The sequence below is a fragment of the Netta rufina genome (assembly GCF_964035555.1).
Source record: "Netta rufina genome assembly, chromosome: 5".
NCBI classification, from domain to species: Eukaryota; Metazoa; Chordata; class Aves; order Anseriformes; family Anatidae; genus Netta; species Netta rufina.
Window position 1 is genome coordinate 47,376,259 of NC_140128.1, and position 23,491 is coordinate 47,399,749.

Below are 23,491 nucleotides of genomic sequence, written 5' to 3' on the forward strand. Positions count from 1 at the left end.
CTATTATGCAAGTTACTCACGCTGGTGTTACTTAGGAGTAAAATGATCAGCCAAGGTTCTTCATAATTAAGATGTTATACCCAAATATAATTTATTCTCTTTCATCTGACTCTGTAAAGAGTAGTTTCATAGTAGTAAACTATTGCTAAAAGAATATAAAACTTCAAGTCTTGATTAAAGAATGGTGAATGGAGCATGATAGTCACAATGGAGATGTTTATTTGAAGTTTAAAATTCAATGCAGACATTAAATTCATCAGCAGCTGCTGCATAGCTTATAAATGAAAAACTATAGCAAATGATTTGAAGTCTGTTTTAGATACCCAGATATAAAATTCATTAGGAATAGATTGATGACTTAGGGCATATTAATTGATGATGTCATTGGAGTCCAAGTCCAAGTCTACCAAGTACTCCCTCCACATCAAAAAAATAAATATGTCTGAGGCTTGAGAGCAGAAACAGAAAATGCATTTTGAGGTTTCTTGGGTGTTCTGTTAACATTGATATTTTCCTAAATTTCATCATAAGTTTTTTTTTTTTTTTTTTTTTTTTTTCCCCACAAAGATGCCAGTCACAGATTGTTTCCCCTTTTCACTCATATTAAGTATTTTTATTTAATGTAATATTTCTCTAACAGTAACACTCAAAACACTTTTCCACTCAGTGGGGGACAGATTAATCACTGTAGTCAACTCCTTTCCCAAAGTAGGTGTGTGGGGTTTTTCCCTTTGCTGTAGCTGTTGTTAGCATACCCCACAACAGGAGGGCTTTAGAGTTGTACTCTCAGACAGCTGTACAGGTGGTCTCTGTCAACACGTTGATGCCCTCTCTCCAGTTCTCACACAAAATTATCTACATCATGTGTTGTCATAATCAACACAGAAGCCAAAATCACAGGGACCAAACTGCCTTCTTACCACTAAAGGATTTTATGATTTAGGACAGCGAAAGTTGTCAGAGCACTAAGGAGATTTGAAAGCATCAGTGCCTGGTGCAGTGCAGTCTTATTTAACTAAGTAAAATATTTTGTTATTCCAGCACTATCAACCAGAAGATCCAGTTCTTTCAAGCCCAAATGTATAGTTTTAAAAATATATTAAACAGGAAAATATTCAAGGTAAAACCTTCACCTTAGTGTTAAAGTATATTTTTGATACGATAATAGATAACTTCTTTAGTTTATTAGTAATGTCCAGATGAATTAATAATGTCTAGATGACATGCATGCAAATTTAATTATCTTATTTAGCCTATTTTCTCTACATTACAGAGATTTTTTTTCAGTATTAACTCCATTATTTTCATAATTCACCATCTCTGCTAATGTTTTACTGCATAAAGTGAGGTGTCATTCCTTCCATTTAACCTGCCTTGTCAAACAGCAGTATGAATATAAAGACATTTGAAATTTATGTACACTTTTTATTTGCATAGGTGTATATGCGCTTGGACCAGCCTGTAACAGCATTAAACCTTTTTAAGCAAGGATTAGAACGATTTCCTGGAGAAGTGACTCTTCTTTGTGGAATTGCCAGAATCTATGAGGTATGCATGCACTATGCAATTGTAGCCAAGGTTAGCTGCTCGAGCAAGAAAAAGAGCCAATATTTGAATATAAATTTAAGGGCATCAAAAATTAACTACAGTGATTTCTGGTATCACTAATGCAAAACAGGTAACATTATCTAAGATACCAAAGTAATGTTGGGGGAGTTTTGCATGCTTGTTTGTTTAAATGGTTAATCACACCCACAAGACCTTGTTCAGACATGCAGAAGCATGACCACATTTAGTCAGGTGGTCCAGATATTGTCCGTGTAGCTTGGTCAAGTTCATATATTTTTCATCGGACTAAAACTGCTCAAGTCACCAACAGCCCGCTGGCAGGATTAAACAGCAAGATAGTCAACAGATCAATGCTGTCTTTATTGTGCTGTAAGCCACTTTGTTGATTTCTTAAGCCAGTGAGAACAGTTGGAATGTGAGTGTTTCTTGGTTTTGAAGTAGATGTTATTTTAAGTAGGATTAGTCTTAAAGTAGTCATTTCGTTTTAGCTTGGTAACCATGTATTTTGCATTTTAAAAGTGTATTTTCATGTCAGTGGACTTAATATTGTGCTACACTAAAAGTTGGTAATGATGCTGTTCCAAAACCAATGTTTTAAACATCATGGGTTTTTTTGTCTACATTGATACTTGGCATTCTTTCCTGTTCTCATCATTCTCATCTAGCCCCTAAGCATTAATCCATTTTCATATTAAATCCTTTTTGTCCTTCAGCAAGGAAGAAAACAGCTGCATAATTTTTGAAGGCTTTTCTTCCTGAATTGCTAAACAGTTTTTAATATGGATATGATTTTGCAGAACCATACATAACATTGCATAACCCTTTAAGGAATTACAAAAGGCTGCATATACTTGACAGAATATACTTTTGCACTGACACCTGAGTGCAGGATTATAGCTTTATTAGCAAAGATTTGTACTGCAGCACAGGGCTGTTCTTATTACATACACTCACAAGTGGAATGTGCGCATCAGGCATCTTAATCAGAGCTTTCATTCTCTGTCACTACCTTTTGGCTATGGGAAGAGTTGTAGGCCTTACTCGGTTTAAAATAATAATAATAATATATCTACATGTATATATGTAAAGGGACTGCTTTAATACTGTTTTACTTAATTGAAAAAAAAAAAAAGACAACACACGTTTTCATGGCTAAATGTGCTACATAGGTTAAAAAAAAAAAAAAAAAAAAAAAAAAAGCTTGTTCTTTAGTCAGGTTAAGAGTACAGTACATTGTACTGGGTCTGGCTGGGATGTTAACTTTACCTACAGCAGCCCATACAGTGCTGTGCTCTGCACTTGTAGCTAGAACAGCAGTGGTATCGCACCAGTGTTGTGTCTGCTGCTGAGCAGTGCTGACACAGCATCGGGACTCTCTCTAACCCTCCTAGGGGGTGGGCAAAAAAGTGAGAAGAGAAACATCACCAGGGCAGCTGACCTAAACCAACCGAAGGTATATTCCATACCATTTGATATCACACTCAGCAATAAAAGGTGGAAACAGGAAGAAGAGGGGAGGGGTGGGCTCTCATTGGGAAAATGTCAGTCCTTCTCCTGAACACCAGCTACGTGCATTGAGGCCCTGCTTCAAGGACGTGGTCAAGCATCGCTCGTTTGTGGGAAATAGAGAGTAATTTATTTCCTCTGCACTTCCACATAGCCTTTATTTGTTTTGCTTTGTTTTGTTTTGTTTTCTTGCCTTTCCCCCTCCCTTTTCCCCTTTCCCTTTTTTTTTTCCCTTTAGTTAAATTGTTTACTTAATACTAATCTTTCCTTAATAATAATTATTATTTTTTTTTACTTTAATTAAATTATCCTTATCTCAACCCATGAGTTGTTCTTTACTTTACTTCTTCCCCTCCTCATCTAAGGAGGGGGAGTGAGAGAGCAGTTGTGATATTTAGCTGCCTAGCACGGTAAAACCACCACATACATCTACAGCACATAGGTAGAAATCATTCCTCTCTAACCACAGAAATGTGTTTTAACCATTGTAGTTTATTTTCTTCTAATATGGGGCAGAGTCCTGTGGTGACTTGCACTTCTCAGAAACAGTGTGACATTTACAGCAAGGAGTCCACCCTAATTCATCTTCCAACTAGCATACATCCAAGCATATTTTTTGATAAAATACAGCTCTCTTAACTGGCGTATCCTACCCAGTACAAGTTATGGTAGTAAATCCATGCTTTCTGTTTTCAAAGGCACATAATAATTCTTGGTATGCCATTATATTGTCGTTTATGTTCAGAGAAATTCAGACATTGATTTACAAAGCATTGAAAGTAATTGAGACATTGACTGGGGAAATAAATCTTCTGTATGTTACCATACTGGGAAATCAGCTGTACAGTACTCTATATCACAAGGCATTGTGCAAAACGTAGCAAATACCCATTGCACATACTAAGCTTGTGACCAATCTTTTTTCCTTAAAAAACAAACCAAACCAAACCAAACAACAACAACAACAAAAACCACCCTTTTTTTGTACCAATGGCATTAAGTTATGACAGGTACAGCTGGCACTGATAAATGAATACACCTTCTTCTTGTCCATGTGTGTGATACTTGTGAAGCTGCCAATTAGTGATGTTGCATTGTACAATTAGAGAACTGTAAGGGCATACATAATTCATCTCAGTTAAGTACTGTACAAGGCAGAGATAAAGCACTCAATAGATTGACATTTTAGAAAGTTTTATTATAAAAATTGGTGATAAAAAGTAGAACTAAATTTTTTTTTTTTCTCATTGTATAGGAAATGAACAATATTTCCTCAGCTACAGAGTACTATAAAGAAGTCTTAAAACAAGACAATACTCACGTGGAAGCTATTGCATGCATTGGCAGCAACCGTTTTTATTCAGACCAGCCTGAGATAGCTCTGCGGTTTTATAGGTATATGCACTTGTGGGGAGGAAGGAGGAACTGGACACATGGAATGGTAATAGGGTTGATTTTTGTAATGCTGGTAGCAAAACAAGAGCATTGGGAAACTGACATGGGAGGTTGATCAAGCTTTTGGAGAAATATCAGCATAAAATCAGCGCAACAACTCACCAATGTACGTATCTTCTCTGCCAGTGATAAGTACATCTCTTCTACAGATTTGTCATCATTGTGCTTGAAGCTTATATCAGCAGATTATCAAAACAGTTGATTGTTTGGTTAATAAACAAGAAATTATCTTTCACAACATGAGGAGGTTTAAGAGTGCCAAGCCTTACTCTCAGCTTCATTTGCCTTCAGGAAGCAAATGGACTTCCTATTCAGCCCTCTGTAAAGGAGTAGTTTTTGAAAAACTCCACCTGAAGCCATAGGCAGTTGTGACCACAAAACCTCTTACTTGAATGTGAGCTGGGGTTCCCCTATGTTTTACTGAAAGAAATAAAAAGACAGTATTAAAGGATGCTACTTGCATTTTATTTTGAGACAGGTTGCAAATGAGTCTGACTCAATATCAATTTGAATCAAAATTTGACTTATGTTTCAAATTTAAGATCAATGTAAATTCATACGCTAGGTATACTAGCACTGATCAGAGCAGTGCTGCAGGACAGGAATCAAGTAAAAATTTGAAGCCTGAAGAGTTATGAACATTAACTGCAGCAATTACAGCATGGTTGAGGTTGAAGGATTGGAAAGAAGAAATGGAGAAATTCTGTGTACAGCTCTGTCTGACCATAAAGTCAGATCATGTAACAGTCAAAATGCCAGGAGTCATCTAATTTACACAAAGACTGTGTTGCACAGCTCTGATTCTACTAATCAGAAATGCTCTGCACTGCCCTTCATGAAACCTTTACCAAGTGTAAAACTGTAACAAAATTGTCTGAGTTCAAAATAAAGTTAAGGTACATGGCTATTACACTCTTGGTACAGGGAGGAAGGAGGAGAAAATTTTGTCATTTAGAATTGAATTCAGATTTGAAATAAATATAAAAAATAAGAAATATTTTCTTTCAATCTAGGCGGCTTCTGCAGATGGGTGTCTATAACTGCCAGCTTTTTAACAATCTGGGCCTCTGTTGCTTCTATGCCCAGCAATATGATATGACACTAACTTCATTTGAACGTGCACTGTTTTTGGCTGCAAATGAGGAAGAGACGGCAGATGTGTGGTATAACTTGGGACACGTGGCTGTGGTATGAAAAATATTAACAATCCTTCTGAATGAGTGTGATTTTACAGAAACCGGAAAAAGAATAGCCAGGAAGGAATCATTGTCCTACTTTGAAATATGAAACCTGCTAGTGTATTGGATAAAGTATAGTACAGACTTAATTAAGGGTTTATTTGCACTTCAGAGAGAGGAAGAGGAAAAGAAAAAAGCTCTATACATCATCACAGAATGTGGTTTACTCCTGCTAAAAGATTCTCCCTTTCTAACAGTCTTTAACCTTCCCTTATTTCTGAAAATTTGTAACACGTACCAGCCCTTGAGGGCCTTTGCAGCAATACAAGCTAATCTGACATAAAATTGAATTCAAGATGTTTTTTCTCTGAGCTTTTATTTATATGACATGGAGCATTAGATTAATTTTGTTGTCAAAAGTGCCTATTGAGCATCGTGGAACAGACACTAAAATACCTAGTCTTCTGTTTTGTAGGCAGCAACAGAGATATTGTTTAATTGTGTCATCAAATTTGTTAAATTCGTACACTAATTTTCATCCATTGCCCATTTTTGAAGATGTTATTCCAGAAGTTATGTTAGATTTCTGTTTATCTGTCCACAATAAAGTTATCAAATAATGTTTTGCTAGCTTTCTCGCATGGGTTCTGTCCAAATGCTGATTGCTATTTAACTTAAGTCAGAGAGAAACTGAACTGTTCATCTTGATTGTGTATCAACTAGGATAACATGTTGATTTATACTACCTAAAACACTGAAATTGGAACTGATATGCATATATTCTTCAGCATTTTTCACTTTTAAGGTTTAACCTGATGCTGTGTCAATGTTGGTCATAAAACTAGAACATTAACATGTAGACAATGTCTCCATACAAAGAGATAAATCTCCTTTTGTTTTTGTCTTCTAATAAGTAGGCTTATATGTGTTTGCTTTCTTTTTGAATCCATTTAAAGACAGAGAAGCAAGATAACTTTTCCCCTGGAGACATCTCTGTTTTTCTTACCCTACTAAAAGGGTAGCATATAGCATGGTCAGTATAGATGGCACTTTAGCCATCTAAGCATTCAGTTAGATGAAGAATCTCACTTAAAGCATGTACATTTGTGCTGGAGAGGAACAATTCTGTCTCAGTAAAGAATGAGAAGCAAATGAGATGGTCTGGGAAAAAAGCACATATGGTTCTGATCAGCATGTTTTTATTGTAATTTGCATTTCATGATAGTACATATGGATGAAAAGATAGCCAAGACAACAAAACAGATGCATGTTGTTTCCAATCTTTTCACAAATTAAAATACAATCTTTCTTTTAGGGGATAGGAGACCTGAATCTGGCTTACCAGTGTTTCAAGCTGACATTAGTCAACAATAATGACCATGCGGAAGCTTACAATAACTTGGCTGTACTGGAAATGCAAAAAGGTCACATTGAGCAGGTTGGTATTAACCTCAGCCTAAGCAGAATGCTTTCTTTGGCCTGTTTGTACTTGAAGGTTACTACTATAGGCACAAAAAATGATGAATTTTATGAATGGTTCAGTGTAACCTCCACATTATCATGCTGTCTCCCATTAAACTGCTTATTCTTAGGCATATCCAAATGATTCATCCAAGATGAACAAGGTTTGCAGTGACTTCGAAGTTGTTGAGATCTTTTTTTCTAAATTGATGCCTATAACAAAACCTATCATACTATAGTCATCACTTAAATTACAACTTTGACTATATATTCAATTTAAAGTGTAGATAATATACTTTTGTTGGGCAACAGAAAACAACAATCAGATCACCTCTTAAAAGATTTTTTCAACAAGGAGACTGCTTTCAAGTTTAGTCCCAAAGCAGCAGATTCTTGTGAAACATTTTCATATCAGTAACCTTGGTGGTTCATTTTACCTACTGTGAGTACACTGTGTTGTGTTGCAATTAGCTATATAATTGACATGCATAGTGGATTGAAAGTAGTAATTTTTATACACATGAAATGAAAGTTATTTTCTATTTGTTGGTCCATTAGAACTACTCTGGACTGTTTTAATCTTTCTCTATGGGAGCTATGGGAGCAATGGGAGCAAGACTATTGTGATGGGTTTGTGTAGACTTCAAAAAGCTGCAATATTATATAAAGATTTTTTGAAAATCTTTTTGAAGAGCAAATAATTCTTATAAGATAACTTTATTCAGGTGGGCTGGCAATTGTCATGGAAACATTGAAATGAACCCAACACTGGATGTTTTCAGTGACAAATGAAGTTTGGTTTTGGTTTCAGTTTGGTTTCAGGCATACTACTGATATTTAAAACCCATCTGGAATGTCTATCCAATTTCTATGGAGGTTGTCACTGATAATAGTCAGGATTCCAGAGTCTTTCCATTATAATGAAATGTTTTATGTCCATTTTATTTTTCAGCTTTAAAATTTCAAATTTCTTCTTGTATCACATGAATAATAAAAATTCAGGATCACAGCAATAAATGCATGTATAGGACAATAAAAAATATGAAGATATTTTGCTTATCTTTGGTTTTATTTTATTTTACAATGTTAGTACATGCATTTACTCAACATTGTCAAATTAAGGGATTTTTATTAAATTCTTTGCTCTGCCTTTCAAAAAAGTTAGTAGATACCATTGCTATTAAAAGATCTGATATATTTATATATTTTCAAAACTCTCCATTTTTTTGTGAAAGCATTCACAAGTTGACCTGATTGTTTAATTGAAATTATGGCACAAGAATTCACCTTTTGATTCTTAATTTTTTAATTAATTTTTAATACTAGTGTTTTGCTGATTGTAAAAAAGATCGAATCCAGCAAGTAGACTGTTTAATTTTTAATGTATTGAGTAATGTCAAGCTTTACAACTTCATATTCCCTCAGTGATTTGTTTCAAAGTCCACCTCAGCCCCAAGGATCTTTTTCTTTTCTTTCTTTTTTTTTTTTTTTTTCTTTCTTTCATGGAGGGATCATTTTACTGTATTTCTCCAAAAGTCTGGGCGGCTTAGGCTGAGCAAGACAACATGTGTGGTCATTTGAGAGAATGTATGGTCACACACATCTGTCCATCCCTTCAACTCTCCCTTCATCCCTAAAGAGAAAGTGATAAAAGCTCTACTATCTAAGTTCTGAGGAAAGCACAACTTGGCCATTTCAATTCCACACACAAACAAAGCTGCAGGGACAATAACAGAGGGGCATTATATTAGTTATTAACCTGGTTCTGGATGCCTTATAAACCACCTTGATCTCATGTTCTTTTGTTTGTTTGTTTTCTTTTCTTTTTATGCTAATAGGAAGAGTGGAAATAGCATTGAAGGCTTTTATGCAAAATGTTGAATGTGTGAACTGTTTCATTTTTATGATAAAGTTTAGATTTCTGGGGATGCTTAAGACTGAATCACTGTTACACAGTGCCGTCAGGGACAATGGATACCTTCAGTGGGATTTTAACTGCCTTTTTTTAAATGACTATATTCAGTATATAGAGCTGAATTGCCTAATTAAATACGGTCCCAACACAGCCTTTCTAACTCCATCAAGAGTCTTGTTCATTTCATTACTTTTAAACTGTATTATGCCTAGATTTACTATTGGTGTAGCTTATATGTAGTGTAACCCATATGTAGTGTGGCATTATTAGCAAAGGCCTAGTAAAGAGAACCCAAAATGGTTTCTTTCAAGAAAGATGAAAATTGCTTTAGATTCTTGTTACCCTCCCTCGCAGATTTCACTACTTTTTTTTTTTCTTTCTCTACACAGGCAAGAGCTTTGCTGCAGACTGCTTCATATTTAGCACCTCATATGTATGAGCCCCATTTTAATTTTGCAATACTCTCAGAGAAGGTAATGTACTGTCCTATTTTAAAATCTTAAAAATTGAGCCTTGGTGGGGGGGCAGTCGAGTTTTTATTGTTATTACTCAGAGTTCTAAACAGCTAAGACAAAACAATACTTAGGTTGGATATTAGGAGAAATTTCTTTACTGAAAGGGTTGCGTGGCATTGGAATATGCTGCCCAGGGAAGTGGTTGAGTCACCATCCCTGAAGGTCTTCAAGAAAACTGTATATTTGAAATTTAGTAGCATGGTTTAGTTGTGGACTTCAGTACTAGTTTAAAGGTTGGACTATATGATCTTAGAGGTCTTTTCCAACTTGAATGATTCTATGATTCTATGAGTATGTACTGCGCAAACTCAAGATAGAACTGAAGTTACATTTTAATACCCAGAATATGTATAAAAGTTGCCATTTGAATGTTTGGTTTTGAGAATGTGAGGCCAACTAGCCATAGAGTAACTTTGCAATTCTCCAAATGCACTGAAGATGGACAGTCCATTAATAATTCCATCTACACTCTTTACAGTCATCGGCTTTTTCAGAATGTGAACTGAAATAGTATCAAATGATTTATCAGTGATTATATAATATATATATAAATATGGAATCCCAATCATTCATCCCATGGTTTTAGTAATCTCAAAAGTAATATCTCTTCTTCAGCTTTATGACCACTGAATTTTGTGTGTTAATATTTTGTTTCATAATGAGTGTCTCAGACACTGAATTAACAGCGTGTCTGACATTACTATTAATAAGGAGAAACTTGTCCAAGTCCCCATATTTTTACAAGAAAAATAGTATTTCTTGGCTTGTGCCTGTATCTTCAAGATTCTTTTATGAGTCTGTGTTGTGTGGGCAGCCCAACTCCTACAGATTGCATCAAGGAGTGAACAACCCATTACTTTGTAAGCATATCCTCTTCATTGTGAAACAGAATATGGTTTGGAATAATTGCATTATATACTTACTGATTAATGACTAAATCCTAGTCTGCAAATGGTTAGTTATGTAGCTTTTGCACAGAGGAACTGCACAGGCTGTGGAAGAAGACAAATGGCAAGGTCAACTAACTGTTTATGCAGTGTGATAATGCAATTCTTAGATTCAGTGTAATGTCATGGTTTATAGGACGTAACTTCTCTGACCAGGACCCTGGTTTTCTTCTCCTCCAGAGAATTTTTGCTGTACTGAACCTCTGTGTTGACAGACACACAGGCAACAAAGATCACCTGCTGCCACTTTCTGCTGCTTCTCCCTTTCCATCCAGAAGCTATCACTTTTTCTAGATGGGGTTTCAAACTTTTGGGTTCTTTTTTTCTGAACCCACTTTCTGAGGTGCTCTCCTTACATCACTTCCCTCTTCAAAGAAATGATGTCTATTTGCTCCCAACTTTACTTTTTCCTAATGTGGAAACATACTTCAAAAAACAATAGAGGAGCAATATACATCTCATCAGCTCTGTGTGCTATCCTGCATCTCTGTGAGGTTGCAGATCACATGGAGTTGTGACCTTTGCAGAGGCCTGATTGGCTCTCTCTTTTCTATGAGACAGCATTTATGGGATTTAAAACCAAGTCTTCCATTTTTTATTCCTCCTAACTTTAAGCACTGAGCGTAGGGTACCTTGTCCTTTCTCCAAGAAGTCAGGTAAGATATAAAGTTACTGCCTTGATGCATCCCTCCCATTAAAAAAGAAAACACACACTTATTTTTATTCTCACCCCTTAAAGTAAGAGGGAAAAAATCCTGAGTCTGAAAAATTGCATACTGTCTGTTTTATTTGTTGTGTCTGAGGACCAGCTATGTTTAAACATTTGTGAGTGTCAGAACTGTACTTTACAGAATATATGATGCAAATACTGTAGTGCTTGCATTTACAAAACTAGTTTGTGTGTTTCTTACAGGTTGGAGATCTTCAGAGGAGTTACACAGCTGCTCAAAAGTCAGCGGAAGCATTCCCAGGCCATGTTGATACACAACAGCTCATCAAAAGATTAAAAGAGCGCTTTGCTATGCTCTGATGACATATTTTTAACATGTAAAAAAAAAATAAAGTTAGCCAGAGTTAATATCCCATATATTTTATTGTAAGTAGATAAACAATACTTAATTCCTCTTGCAAAACCTGTGCTGCTTAGAGTAGCAGAAAAGGTTCAAGAGTCCTAATTAGTGTGTGTCATCTTAAAACTCATGACTTATCAAAATGAAGCTAGAACATGTTACAACTACATACAGCTGAGAATACAAGGGTGGCAGGATATTGCCAATATTCAATTTTCAAATGGTTGTCTGATATATTAACAAGTAAGTCCTCATTTAAGATTAATGAGCATTTTAAAAGATTTTTTTCTGACTTTTCTGCAGAAAAAAAAAAAAAGTTTTAAAATATTCCTGTGTGACAATCTGTCAAGCAACACAGAGTAAGAATACTTCCTAACTGGTCTTCAAACATAGCTTTTGATAGTGTACTTTCTTACAGAATGTTAAATTTTAAAATTAAAGTAACCAAAAATGCATTTAAAAACATAGATGCAAAACAGAAGTTCTTATATTCCTTGTTGTACTTTATGAGTGGAATAAATTCCAGTTTGTATGGTTTGTCGTGTTTACTTATATAAATTAAAATTGCATCCTTACTGCCTTGAAAATAAGAGTCAGAGGCCATAAAGTATTTGGAAAGACTCAGCAGAAGTGGTACTAAATCGCAGAAATACGTGTGCTCCTTTTTACTGAGAGAGCTTAATCTTCATTTCACTGAGGGAAAAGGATATGTCAGTAAAAAGCTTGCAGAGTTAACTACTAATGACTGAGAATGAAACAGTGACTGGGTGGTTATCTGTGCTACCAGGTAAGCACTGTTGCTAAATAGTTGTTAGGATCATCCTAACTACATGAATGCTACTAATAAGAAGCAAAGACTTTGTCACTTACCTTTGTGTTGTAACTAAAAGTGATAAATTGGCATGATTTCCCAACTTGACCTTTAAGAAATGTGGGATGTTAAGGCATTCTAACATCCTTTAAAAATCTTTACATGCTTAATGATTGTCTTGGCTTAGGAGCAACCCTAAACACACTTACGAATATTATATCTTCCTTTTTAGTATCCATTATTTCCAAACCCTTGTATTTGTATGATCGTTGTGGCTGATGAAGGTAGGTGCTGGGGATCTTCGAGAAGTCAGAAAGCAGTCTGGAGGTGACAGTTAGCAATACAATAACAAACAGGTGTCACAACGTGTTGTGAAATGCAAAAGCATTGTCTGTTGAAGAAATGCAGCACCTTTAGTGGAAATCTCATTTTTTCTATGTTGAACTTTATATTGTCAAAATTTTGTCACAAGCTAATGATGACAGAACCTTAGTTATCAGTCATTTTCATTACCTAACTTAGATTTTACTTTCTGCTATAGAGGAAGAATTTATAAGGAACTTTCCTCCTTTGATCTACTCCACTTACGTTGTTTCAGTTGACAGTGCTAAACTTACCAAGCCAAGCTATCAGAAAAGAAAATGTCTTAGCAGTTTAAATACACCTGTTGAGAATTTGTGAAGGTCATATTATTAATTCAAAGTATTTTTAAGATTGCATAGTAAATAAAATTCTTACTACATGGGCCAAAACTGAAAATCCTAATAGAAATTAAGTTTTTAATCCACTGTGTGGCAGCTCAGTTGTTCCTTAGAGGTGTTTTTATAAGATCCCACCTACTGCGATCACTACTCAAGTTGATGAGCTGAATAACTTTTTATTTTTAGGAAATCGTACTCCTTAGAACATAGATCTAACATGATAATTCATTTAATATTGGGATATGTGTGGACTTTGAAAGGGAAAAGGCCCATGTATGATAAGGAATCCTTTATACAATATTCTGGTGTAAATTGATTTAAAACACACACACCTCTAAGTAAGGATTAAAACCTTTTTAGCTCCTTAGTTTAAAGCAAGCCATTCCAAATTAATCCTACACAGTGTGTTTTGATTGCCCCAAAAGGCAGCAGCTACTTGCTTTGTTGACCTTTCACGCCCCAAAGCAAGGGTATGATGGAATTTTTTATTTTTTTCCATGAGTAGTACACGTACAAATTAAATCAAATGTGGTAATGAGAACAGCACCGCAGTGAAACAACAGATGAATGAGCAGGCGGTTTGTCGTGGAAGAATCTTTCGATTTTGTTTTATGTTGATTCGGGGTGAGCTCCAGTGAACAGATGAATTGGCAGCCCCTGGGGCAAACCGCCTTCAGTTAATTCAGTACGACACGGCGTAACACAGTGCATCACAATCTGTATTCATCTCTGTGGTGGAATCATGTTAGGACAGAGTGACCTTAATATTGCAGGCAGCATTTCTGTAACACAGAAATCATTTTTCCTCTAACCTGTAGCACAGCTCCAGCGCTGTCCAGCCAGCATTCATAAAGCCCTTTGGGAGAAAAATAAAATACAATAAAAAAAAAACAACATGCAGAATTTTTCAATCTACAGGGAGACAGTGTCCACAACAATGTTGTCTGGAATTAAACTCAAAGCAGATTGCTGGGAGGTCTTGCAGTTTCTGCCTCCCTACAGGAAAGGACTATGGTTTATGGCTGTTAGCAGCAATGCCAGGCAGTCTTCACACCAGCCCTGTTCCTGGGATCTTTCTGATGGCTGAGTCCATTTAAAAGTTGATAGGGAAGGTTTATTACTGGATTTGGGTTGTTTTGCAAGGTGTCAGAGCCAGAATACCAGTCACAAAACTGGCTGAAATTCATCAGAATTCACAAGTAATGTTTGTGGGTCGTTTTAGCTGCAAAAACCAACCTCAGAGGTCACTTGGACAGGGTAAGAGCAGTTTGCCAGTCAGCACCAGTTCTGTCACTCTAAAACTTTGGATAACAATCCCATTTTCTTTGTCTTTCTTTCTTTTTCCCTTTGATTGGTTCCTGTCTTTGCAGGCTAGAGATTTTGAGGTCCATCAGATCTCTGATACCATGTGGGCCAAACCTTTTAAGACAGTTGCTCTTTTTGATGAACCCAGTTTGTACTTCACAATTGATTACCTGCCAGAGCAGCTCAAGTTTTGAGGTAAAAAAGCTACAGTATTTTCTGTGAAAGATTTTATGTGTAAGCACTCTCACTATCTTCTGCTTGTCATCCTTCTAATAGGTGATTGCAAGTTCACTCATGTCCTCCCCTTTACCTGCCCCTCTCCAGTGGCTACCCATTGCACTCCCACACCAGTGGGACCGTGGCCGTTCTGCCTCCTCCGATACCCACTTTGTCACCAGGGATGCTAGAGGGTGTGAATGGCATCCGTGGCAGTTGCTTTTGACCAAACTAACTGTTTCCCAGTCATAGGTGACAAGAAGTCCAGAGCTTAGAAGAATGTCTCACACCAACCTACTTGCCAAAACTAGGACATGCAGCTTCCCCCCAAACATCAAGGAAAAGCTGTTGAGGAAGCTTATCGTCAGGCTATGTCTCTTGAGCAGGGGCAGAATTGGACAGTCTAAAACGTGGGTCAAAAATCAGTTGAGGATAACTCTAGCTGCCTGCCAGGACACCAAACAAGCTGAGTAAAAGACCCGGTAAGATGCCATCCTGTTCTGCCGCACCCCAGGGAGTTCTCCAAATTGCCATTTACCCTGTTTTCAGATGAGACTGCCCAAACGCACTGCAATATGCAACATGGGGCACAAAGTTACCGTGGAGTCACAGAAAGGGTGAGCTTTCATCAGAAAGATGTCGTGAGAGACAGCTCACAGTTTTCTCCACTTTCTGGAATTTATTAAAAGTGTAGGGCTGCTGCAAATTTACAAGGAGAGTTGTTTCTGTCTTGGAGTACCCTGTCCCTCGTGTCATATCATCACCTGTAACTTCATGTCATGTTAACTTGGTGGACCCTACTGTGCTGCAAAATACATCAGTGATGCAATGTCAACTAACATAGCTGATAAGCAAATCCCTTTCTGGCAAAGTACCTTTCATTTCTGGATGAGTGGAAAGTAATTCAGGCACAAGTCTCTTGAACAAAGAAGAGCACAAGAAAACCCACAACATATTATTTAGACAGGAAACAATATTGCCCTCTGATACTGAGGCACCTCTGGGTCTCAGAGATTTTCACCTAGCAACATAGCAGGCTTTGCTAAGACAGAGTTCTACTGCAGCACGACGACATGTTTATCACCATAGGCCAGCAGGCAAGTGTTACCCATACAAATCTATCCAAGCACCCCGAGGAAACATAACCACTCGTGTTACATGGGACTCTAAGATGTACGTACTATAAACAAATTCTCCTTCCCCCTTTAGAAGCCCCATTTGAGCTGTGGTTTAAAACACCACAGCATGTATTTTAACAGTCTTCGAATTGTTTGTGGTAGACCATAAATCTGCTGGACTCTAAGGGCTTTGCAGAGCACAGGCAAATGTCATGTTGCCACCTTCCTGGGAATGGCATGGTTCCTCTCGCCACAGCTGTGCATGTTGAAAGCCTGTGCTAGACACGGTCATGTCATAATCTCTTTCTGCTGCTTCATCCTATCAGCATGCACACTAAATATAGCAATTCTGTGTTTAAGGATAACAAAGGAGCTATTTACAGGAAAGATAAATGCTTTTTTCACTCTTTTCTCCCCTCGTACAGATCCACAGCAGGTAGACAGAGATGCTTGTCCCATTAGTTGATTATATCTGTAGTAAAATAATTATTCCCCCCCCCCCCCCCCCCCCCCTATTTCAGGCTGGTTTTGTTTGTTTTGTTGTTTAACTATTTTTGTCTCTACTTAGGTGATGAAACTGCTAGCAGCAGAGGAACAGCAGAGGTGATAGTCCCTCATAGTTGCTGAGAAATGAGAGCACTCACACTGAACACTTCTCAGTGGGCAAAGAGAAACCACCCTGTGGTACTCCCAGCTATGCTCAGAGCTGCTCTCTTACACGGACAAGCCTCAGTATGAATATAACGTCTCCAGTGAGGCTTTAGCTAAGCTTTGTCAGCTAAATATACTCTTGATAAAAAGCACAATGAACCAAAAACAGTCCAGGCAGTTATTTTAAGACTTGTCTTACCTTTCAAAGAAAGTTGTTAAGAAGATCTTGGTGCCCCATGCCTTTTCCTGGCTCCTGGAGGCTCAGGAGGCTGCTTTCTGCCTCCCTTTGCTGGCACGTGGGATGCCCAGGTGCTGGCAGTGCTACCAGTGAGGTTATGACAAGGAGCACCAGCCCCTTCCTGCGAGTTACAGCTGGGATGCATAGCTGGAGCAGGCTGGCATATGGCAGCTGAAGTAGGAAATACCTTTAGCTTCTAGAATAAGAGGGTTTTTTTGTTTGTTTGTTTTTTGTTTTCTTAAAAACAGGCTAGAAATAGAAGTCATTTTTGATCTGTGTTACAATGCAATCAAAGAATCACTAACAAATAGCAAGTGTGGTTTCTCCTCCTTGCTCAGTTTGATGACCTAATTTCATCTTTTCTCTCATGATGTGTTCATCCTGCCACACTGTTTGTATGCTCAGTGACTTTTGTCCATGGGACCTCAAAAGCATTTATTTGCCTGTACAGCTGTTGATGGTATCAGCCTGCCTGTTCCCAAAGAAATGCATTCCTCAGATGAGCTTCAACTCCATTCAGGCCAGCTTTGCTACAAAGCTCCCAGAAACCCTGGATATGGTTCAGCCTTTCCATTTGCTTGAAGAGAAATAGTCAGTCCATTTTGGTGGGGCTTGTCAGCTGGATGCTTTGGACTTGTCCCAGTGCACACATTTGGAAAATAAATTACCTTCCATTTAATTGATCACACTGACAGTGGCAAGAATTTCATCCTTTTCCAGCCTGATAACTTGTATTTAACCCAATGTCCTTTTTCTATGCTCTGGAGGTTTAGGTACAACAGTAGACACACACAGCATTTAATTTTATCTATCTCCACCACCTCTTGCTTTAATACACTGGAATCTCTTGAACGTCTCAAGTCTCTGTGTGATTTCTAAAATTTATGGTGGCAGCAGAGATAATATTCACTGAGATGCTCGAGCAGCTCACAGCAGCCAAATCACCCCTTCTAAGCAAGAGATGTATTTGGACACTTTCCAGTCCCATTTCCCCTACAGTGCATGTTCGCTGTGCATTTACAGCACATGGTTTTCTACTTTGTGACCCTACATGTAACAAACAGAAGGCTGGATTTGTTGGTGGACACAAGTAGCATGAGAGGGCCCTGAACAGCCACAAGATCGTGTATTCGTACTGTGCAGGGGTGCTTATGGTGCCTCAAGGGACCCTGTGCTCATATAGCACGAGCTCATGCTGCCTTCCTGGGTCCTGCTGCCCTGGACCCAATGCAAAGGGACTCAAAGAAAGCAAAAAGTCTGCACAGGCTGGATCCCAGCAGCAAGATCTTTGCTTGTGTAGCCCTGTAAGACAGCAGACAGTCAATACAGGCCAGCTGGTGGCTAGGGTGTGCCTGACACCTACAAGCAGCTAAGAACCATTTGGGAAGGTGCTCTGGAGAGAAGGCATTATCGTCTTAAATGGCACCACGCTGCAGAGGTGCTGGGGGACCAAGGCAATAAGCGGTACCAGAAATGACTGAGAATAAAATGAAAGAATTGTATTGAAAATAGGATCTAGCACTGCCGAGTTCACTGATACTGTGTTGATAACCATGGTAGGTGTCATTGCCACAAGTCATTTCCATGCTCTATCAAATATTCATTTCACTAAGGGAAATCACAAACACACAAACAGGTACTCTGGGCTCCTGCTGGAGCAGCAGGAATTGCTGGAGGCCATGTGTGAATGAGCTCCTCTGGAAGGAGGGAGCAGGACGGAGCATGAAAGGGGCCAAGTGTGCTGTGAGCAGTTACACAAGGGCCAAGTTCACAGCTGACTGCACAGTGCAGGTGAGAAGAAAGCACAAACTGCAGTGTCTGAACTCATAGGTGAACTCATAGGTTGGTGAAAGGCAAACCAGCAGGCAGATCTGAATCAAAGTTAGCTGATACCAACCTTGCTGCAACAAATATCTCTTGGATCAGAGAGAGGACCAGAAAGTTTCTTTCCAATTTCAAATATGAAAGAATATGTGCTGAATAGCACTGAAGTGGTGCTAATTTAAGTACTATCTGTGGGAAGTGTGCCCCTCAAGAGCACTAATGAGGGCACAGCGAACACAAGAGTCCTTGCTGATCCACCTGAAAATCAGAAGCCTCCCCTCCCCATCACCTGCACACCCTTCCTAGCTGACAAAAAGCAAAGGGGAATAGGAAGCCCTGAAGAGATTACTGAAGACAGATCATCACTGTGCGGCTTCCTGATTTAGCCATGCATTCTATCCCTGAATGCAGATGTTGTCTTACTGCTGAAGCTGCCCTTTACTCTGGGCTGGCCGTCCCCTGGCATAGGACATAGCAGGCGGGATGATGGAGCAGACTACACATACCCTGGTGACTGGGGCTTTAACCTGCCCTTCAGCCTTTGCAGCTCTGGGGTGGTATTTTTTCATGATTCAAATTTATATTTGTGATTTACATAAAAATGTAGCATTGTCCGGGCTTCTTCCTTGGCTCTGGTGAAGCCACAGCACTTCATAGCACTTCTCCTCTGGGCCACAGCATCTTCCCTGTCCTGGTGTCACCTCCTGCTCCTGCCACGAGTCCCTGGGACTTCTGTGGGGGGGAGGCTGGCGTGTGCCTCAGAAGGGAGAGGAGGGCACTTGTTTGCACAGTGAGGTAAGGCCAAGGCCGTGAGTGGCAAGCCTTGGCCTTTCATATTACATTGGGCCGGAGGTCCTCGCCATTCTGTGTGTGCACAGGCCCTGAACGAAGAGCTGCCGAGACAGAGACATTTAGAGACAGCAAACACGGGGAGACCGCTCACCCTGGGCTCCAGGTGCAAACAGTGGAGAAAGAAGAAAATGTCAAATCTGCATAAATGCTGGATGGCTCCCTGGTGGTATTAAATGCCTCTTTTGCATGCCGTCTTCTAACTACAAAAAAGTTGAGTTAACCCTTTCTTTTCCTTTTTTTTTTTCCTTTTTTTTTTTTTTTTCCAGAAAATCTGATTTTGGAAAATCTAATTCTAGTCCTAATGTCATTTTTACTAGGTAAAAATGCAATCAAAAGCCAAACCTGTACATAATTCTGTTGTTCAGATCTTTCATTCTTTTTGTTAATTCACAAAAACATAAATGTTTCCTGGCCATATCTTTCTTATTAAATATACAATAAATTGTCTTTTGTTCACTCTGCAAATGTGCAGTGCACAATGGCAAAACAATTGCTGGTAGAGATAGAAAATTCCTGATGTATAATTACTAATGATGAATTCTGATATCTAACAGTAAACAAGACTCTTGCTACAAAAGAAGAAATGAAGATAACAGAAAACCAGATTGCCCTGGAAGCAAACTGTGCTGCTTCAGGAGCTCCACTGTCACAGGGTTACAAGATTTTTGTCAAGATACAAAACAGCTTTATGTCAAATAAATTATTCATGGGGCCATTTTTCATCACAGGTTTCCTGTCTTCATTCTCTTTCAAATACAGAGAGAAGAGTATGCTGTTCACCGGGTTATTACAAATATCACAGCAGTCATTAAATCTTCACATAGCCCATTTTATAAGGCAGTCCCTGTAGTACACTTATGCTCTAAAGCAGTGGCAAGAATTACCAAGGTATTTCCCATGAAAAGGATGGTGCCTTGGGGAAGGAAATCTCATGTTTAGTGCAGCTAAAACTCATGGTAACCTTCGTGAGAAACAGCTCGTTTATCCATTTGTCAGCAGCTGGAGTCCTGACAGTCTTTCTGCCATGACACAAATAAAAAATTACCTGTTTTCACAATTCAGACATTGCCTTCTGGAGGAGGCCTGCTGATCTTCAGAGAACATGGCCATCCCTTTCCCTGACACTCCCTGGGTCTTTCAGAAGAGCATTTACCAGGCCCAGTACTGGAGCCACTTGCAGACACTTCTTGCCAGATGCCAACCCTACAAGCAAGAGCTTAAATTTAAAGCAAAATGAGAAGGAAGCAACAGTAATTTGCCAGGAGCTTTATTTTCAGAGCTGTGACATGGGATGAGTTCTTCCTACTTATCTCTCTACCAAAGAGAGCCTACTGATTTCTGGGGAAGTGTTTTAAATGCAGAATTTCATAGTAGTTCTAAAACATGACTAGATAAAGCACACAATGTTAGGAAGAGCAAGAAGAGATAAGCTTTTAAAGTACAGAACCAAAAATAGTATTTTCTGCCTGCAGGACCTCACTGCTGCTCCCTGTGCGATGCAGTGAGCAGGTGCAGACAGAACCCACCTCAGTGTGCCTTAATCTGGAGCAAAATGACAACTTAAGAAGATATCATTTTGTTTCACAGAAAATTTGTCATTTCCAGATGAGGAACACGGTCACAGGACACCACACGTACAGTGCAATTTGACTCAGTTGCTGACAAGAAGTAAAATAAGGATGAAAGCTGTGAAAAAGAAACATCTGCCATTTGCAAAGCCAAGCATCGCAGCGGAAACAAGGGCAAGTCACGCTCTCCTGGGTGAGCACAGCTCAGACTCTTTTGCCGTGCTGTTTCCTGAAATACTGCTTCCCACAGCACTCTGCAGCCCAGCCTACAAAAGTGGAAATAATCCGAGCTGCACAGTTGACTTAAGCTCTGATAAAACACTCTGCTGTGTTACTGTCAGTATGCCAGTAAATGTCATTTCTTTTTTCTGGAATATACCACATTAGAAAATCTTCTGGGATAGGGCTTTAATTTCCTCTCTGAGCTCAGCAGCAGGTGAAATCTTCTTGCCCCTCCTGGGTGCAGCTGGCATGGCAGCTCCCAGTCTTAGCGCTTTCTGTCCGTCTATCCATGAGTTAAAGCAGTGCCTGTGCATTGGGGGGCTGTTTTATTCCCTGTCCTGTGCAGCATTACAGTTTCTCAGACTTCACCAAGAGTAAGTGACGTGACGCAAGACCTCAGTGCACTGTCACGGCATTGCACTGTGAGACATCTTTTTGGCAATTCGGGATTTCGTGGTGAAGGGGCGGAACAGCCCACATCCCGTGCAGTTACTGGTACTGGGCTAGTGCGGGCAAGGCCTAAGACACACAGGTCAGGCTCCAGCCAAATGCAGGACAGACAGATGGTCCCAGCTCCACAAGCTTGGAATATGGGAAACAAATAGGGATGCCTGCCCACGTTATTTACCTGACAGAGTGCCCTTTGGGAAAAACCCACTGGTGCTGCTCAAGGGGGGTCTGAGTTACTTTAAACACTTCAATTCCTGATATCTCAGCTCTTTGCTCATAAAAACAACGTGGTATAGTTACTTCACCCACCTGGTGTTCTTAAATTAATTATGAATGGCTTTGAGTTCATTATGTGACAGGAGCTATAGAAGTGTGCCTATTATTTTTAATAATGCACAAGTAATAATTTATTTAACATTTCTCTGTATTCCTCATCAGGTTCCTGATCCCACTTTCCTGCTCTGTCTGCAAGTTCTCTCATGAAAGTTGATGATAAGCTGTGAAGTTTTTTGGTTTTGTTTTTATTTTTTTTCTTTTTTTTGAGACTAATGAGATACTGTTTCTCAGTCATTAAAGTTGTGGCATCTGTTCCGTTAAAAAATAGGATGTCAAGTTTAAATGGAATAGGATGTGACATGAAATGAAAAGAATGAAACAGCTTCTTCATAAACATAATCTGTTAAATCCAGTTACCAGAATTAGTCATAATTCTCTGCAATGAGTTTATTCCGTGGTGTAACATATTCATTTCAAGGCCATGGTGTTTGGGTAGAGCTCAATAGGCAGCTTAAACATTGAATGCTATGTGCTGCACTGTCTGCAGAATCAACTTGTGCTTCAGAATGACAGAAAGACAGCAAGCATTCATTTAGATGACATTGAACTACATGAAAGGAAAATATTTTTCCAGGCAGAAAAGAAACAAGTAACAATGTGTGCTGTGTACAATCTGCACTGCAAAGACACATATACGTCTGGAGCGAAGGAGACTAATGCTCAAGAGGCTGAGGCATGAGGCTGGTGGCTTCTGCCAAGTCAAATGCAGAAAGCTTGGGGTCAGTCCCACCTCCACAATCAGGCAACTGTAAAAATAACACACTTGGGATCTATTCTTGTAGATAGGGCTTTCTGTATCAGCAACATTCTGTTGGTTTGTTTTCAAGTGAAATCTGTGCTTTTAGTAGAGGGTAAATGACAGATCCAAGGGGAAAACAAGGCACCACCAGCCTGTGGCACCACTGCTTGATGTGCCCAGCACAAGAGTAGAGAAAGTGAGGAAAAGCACGGGTGCCCTTCCCTGGGTTTAACTTTCCTCATGAAGTTGCACTCTTTATATTATACGAGCAATCCTGGAAAAAAATAAAAATAAAAATACTGCCACATGCTTGTTGCTGTTATCCTTCCTGCATCCAGGCCTCTCAGACAGAGGCAGCTGAGGTGTTCTCAAGGGGCACAGAGTCGTTTCCCTTACATCTCCACAGAGCAATGAGGCCAGCTCTTCCTTCTCAGCAGTGCTGCAGGTACAGGTGGAAAAAAGGGCATCAAGGCATCAACACTCAGCACCACCTGAAGGGGGTGCCAAATTAGCTGCAGCTCAGCAGCCTGGTGCAGCAGAAAGACAGCTGCCTCAGCCCAGTTTTTGATTTTGTAAATGGGATGGGTGCAGATAAGCAAAGTAATGGTTCAGGAGTGGTGGTGATAGAGGCCACCTGAGTATGCACAGGATACCAGTCTCAAGGTAATGGGGAAAAAAAAAAAAAAAAAGAAAGAAAGATCGTCGTTGATTATAATACTGAATCACAGTACACACATGCACAATACATTTATACTTATTCATATGTATGTCTATATGCCGTATGAACCATATGTCCTTTCCAGGTTCCCATAACCTAGAACACATGGCTGGGGGATTGGTGAGC

At 39.0% G+C, this 23,491-nt stretch overlaps 1 protein-coding gene across 1 annotated transcript in view; it reads left to right on the forward strand.

The window, feature by feature from the left end:
- Nucleotides 1-12,050, forward strand: part of TTC8 (tetratricopeptide repeat domain 8) — a 45,191-nt gene extending 33,141 nt beyond the window's left edge. The window contains exons 10-15 of the mRNA XM_084287890.1: nt 1,438-1,548; nt 4,331-4,470; nt 5,544-5,718; nt 7,024-7,146; nt 9,474-9,557; nt 11,460-12,050. Of these exons, the coding sequence (XP_084144016.1) occupies nt 1,438-1,548; nt 4,331-4,470; nt 5,544-5,718; nt 7,024-7,146; nt 9,474-9,557; nt 11,460-11,576 (750 nt within the window). The 3' untranslated portion in view covers nt 11,577-12,050. The remainder of the gene's footprint in view (nt 1-1,437; nt 1,549-4,330; nt 4,471-5,543; nt 5,719-7,023; nt 7,147-9,473; nt 9,558-11,459) is intronic.
- The last annotated feature ends 11,441 nt before the right edge of the window (nt 12,051-23,491 follow it).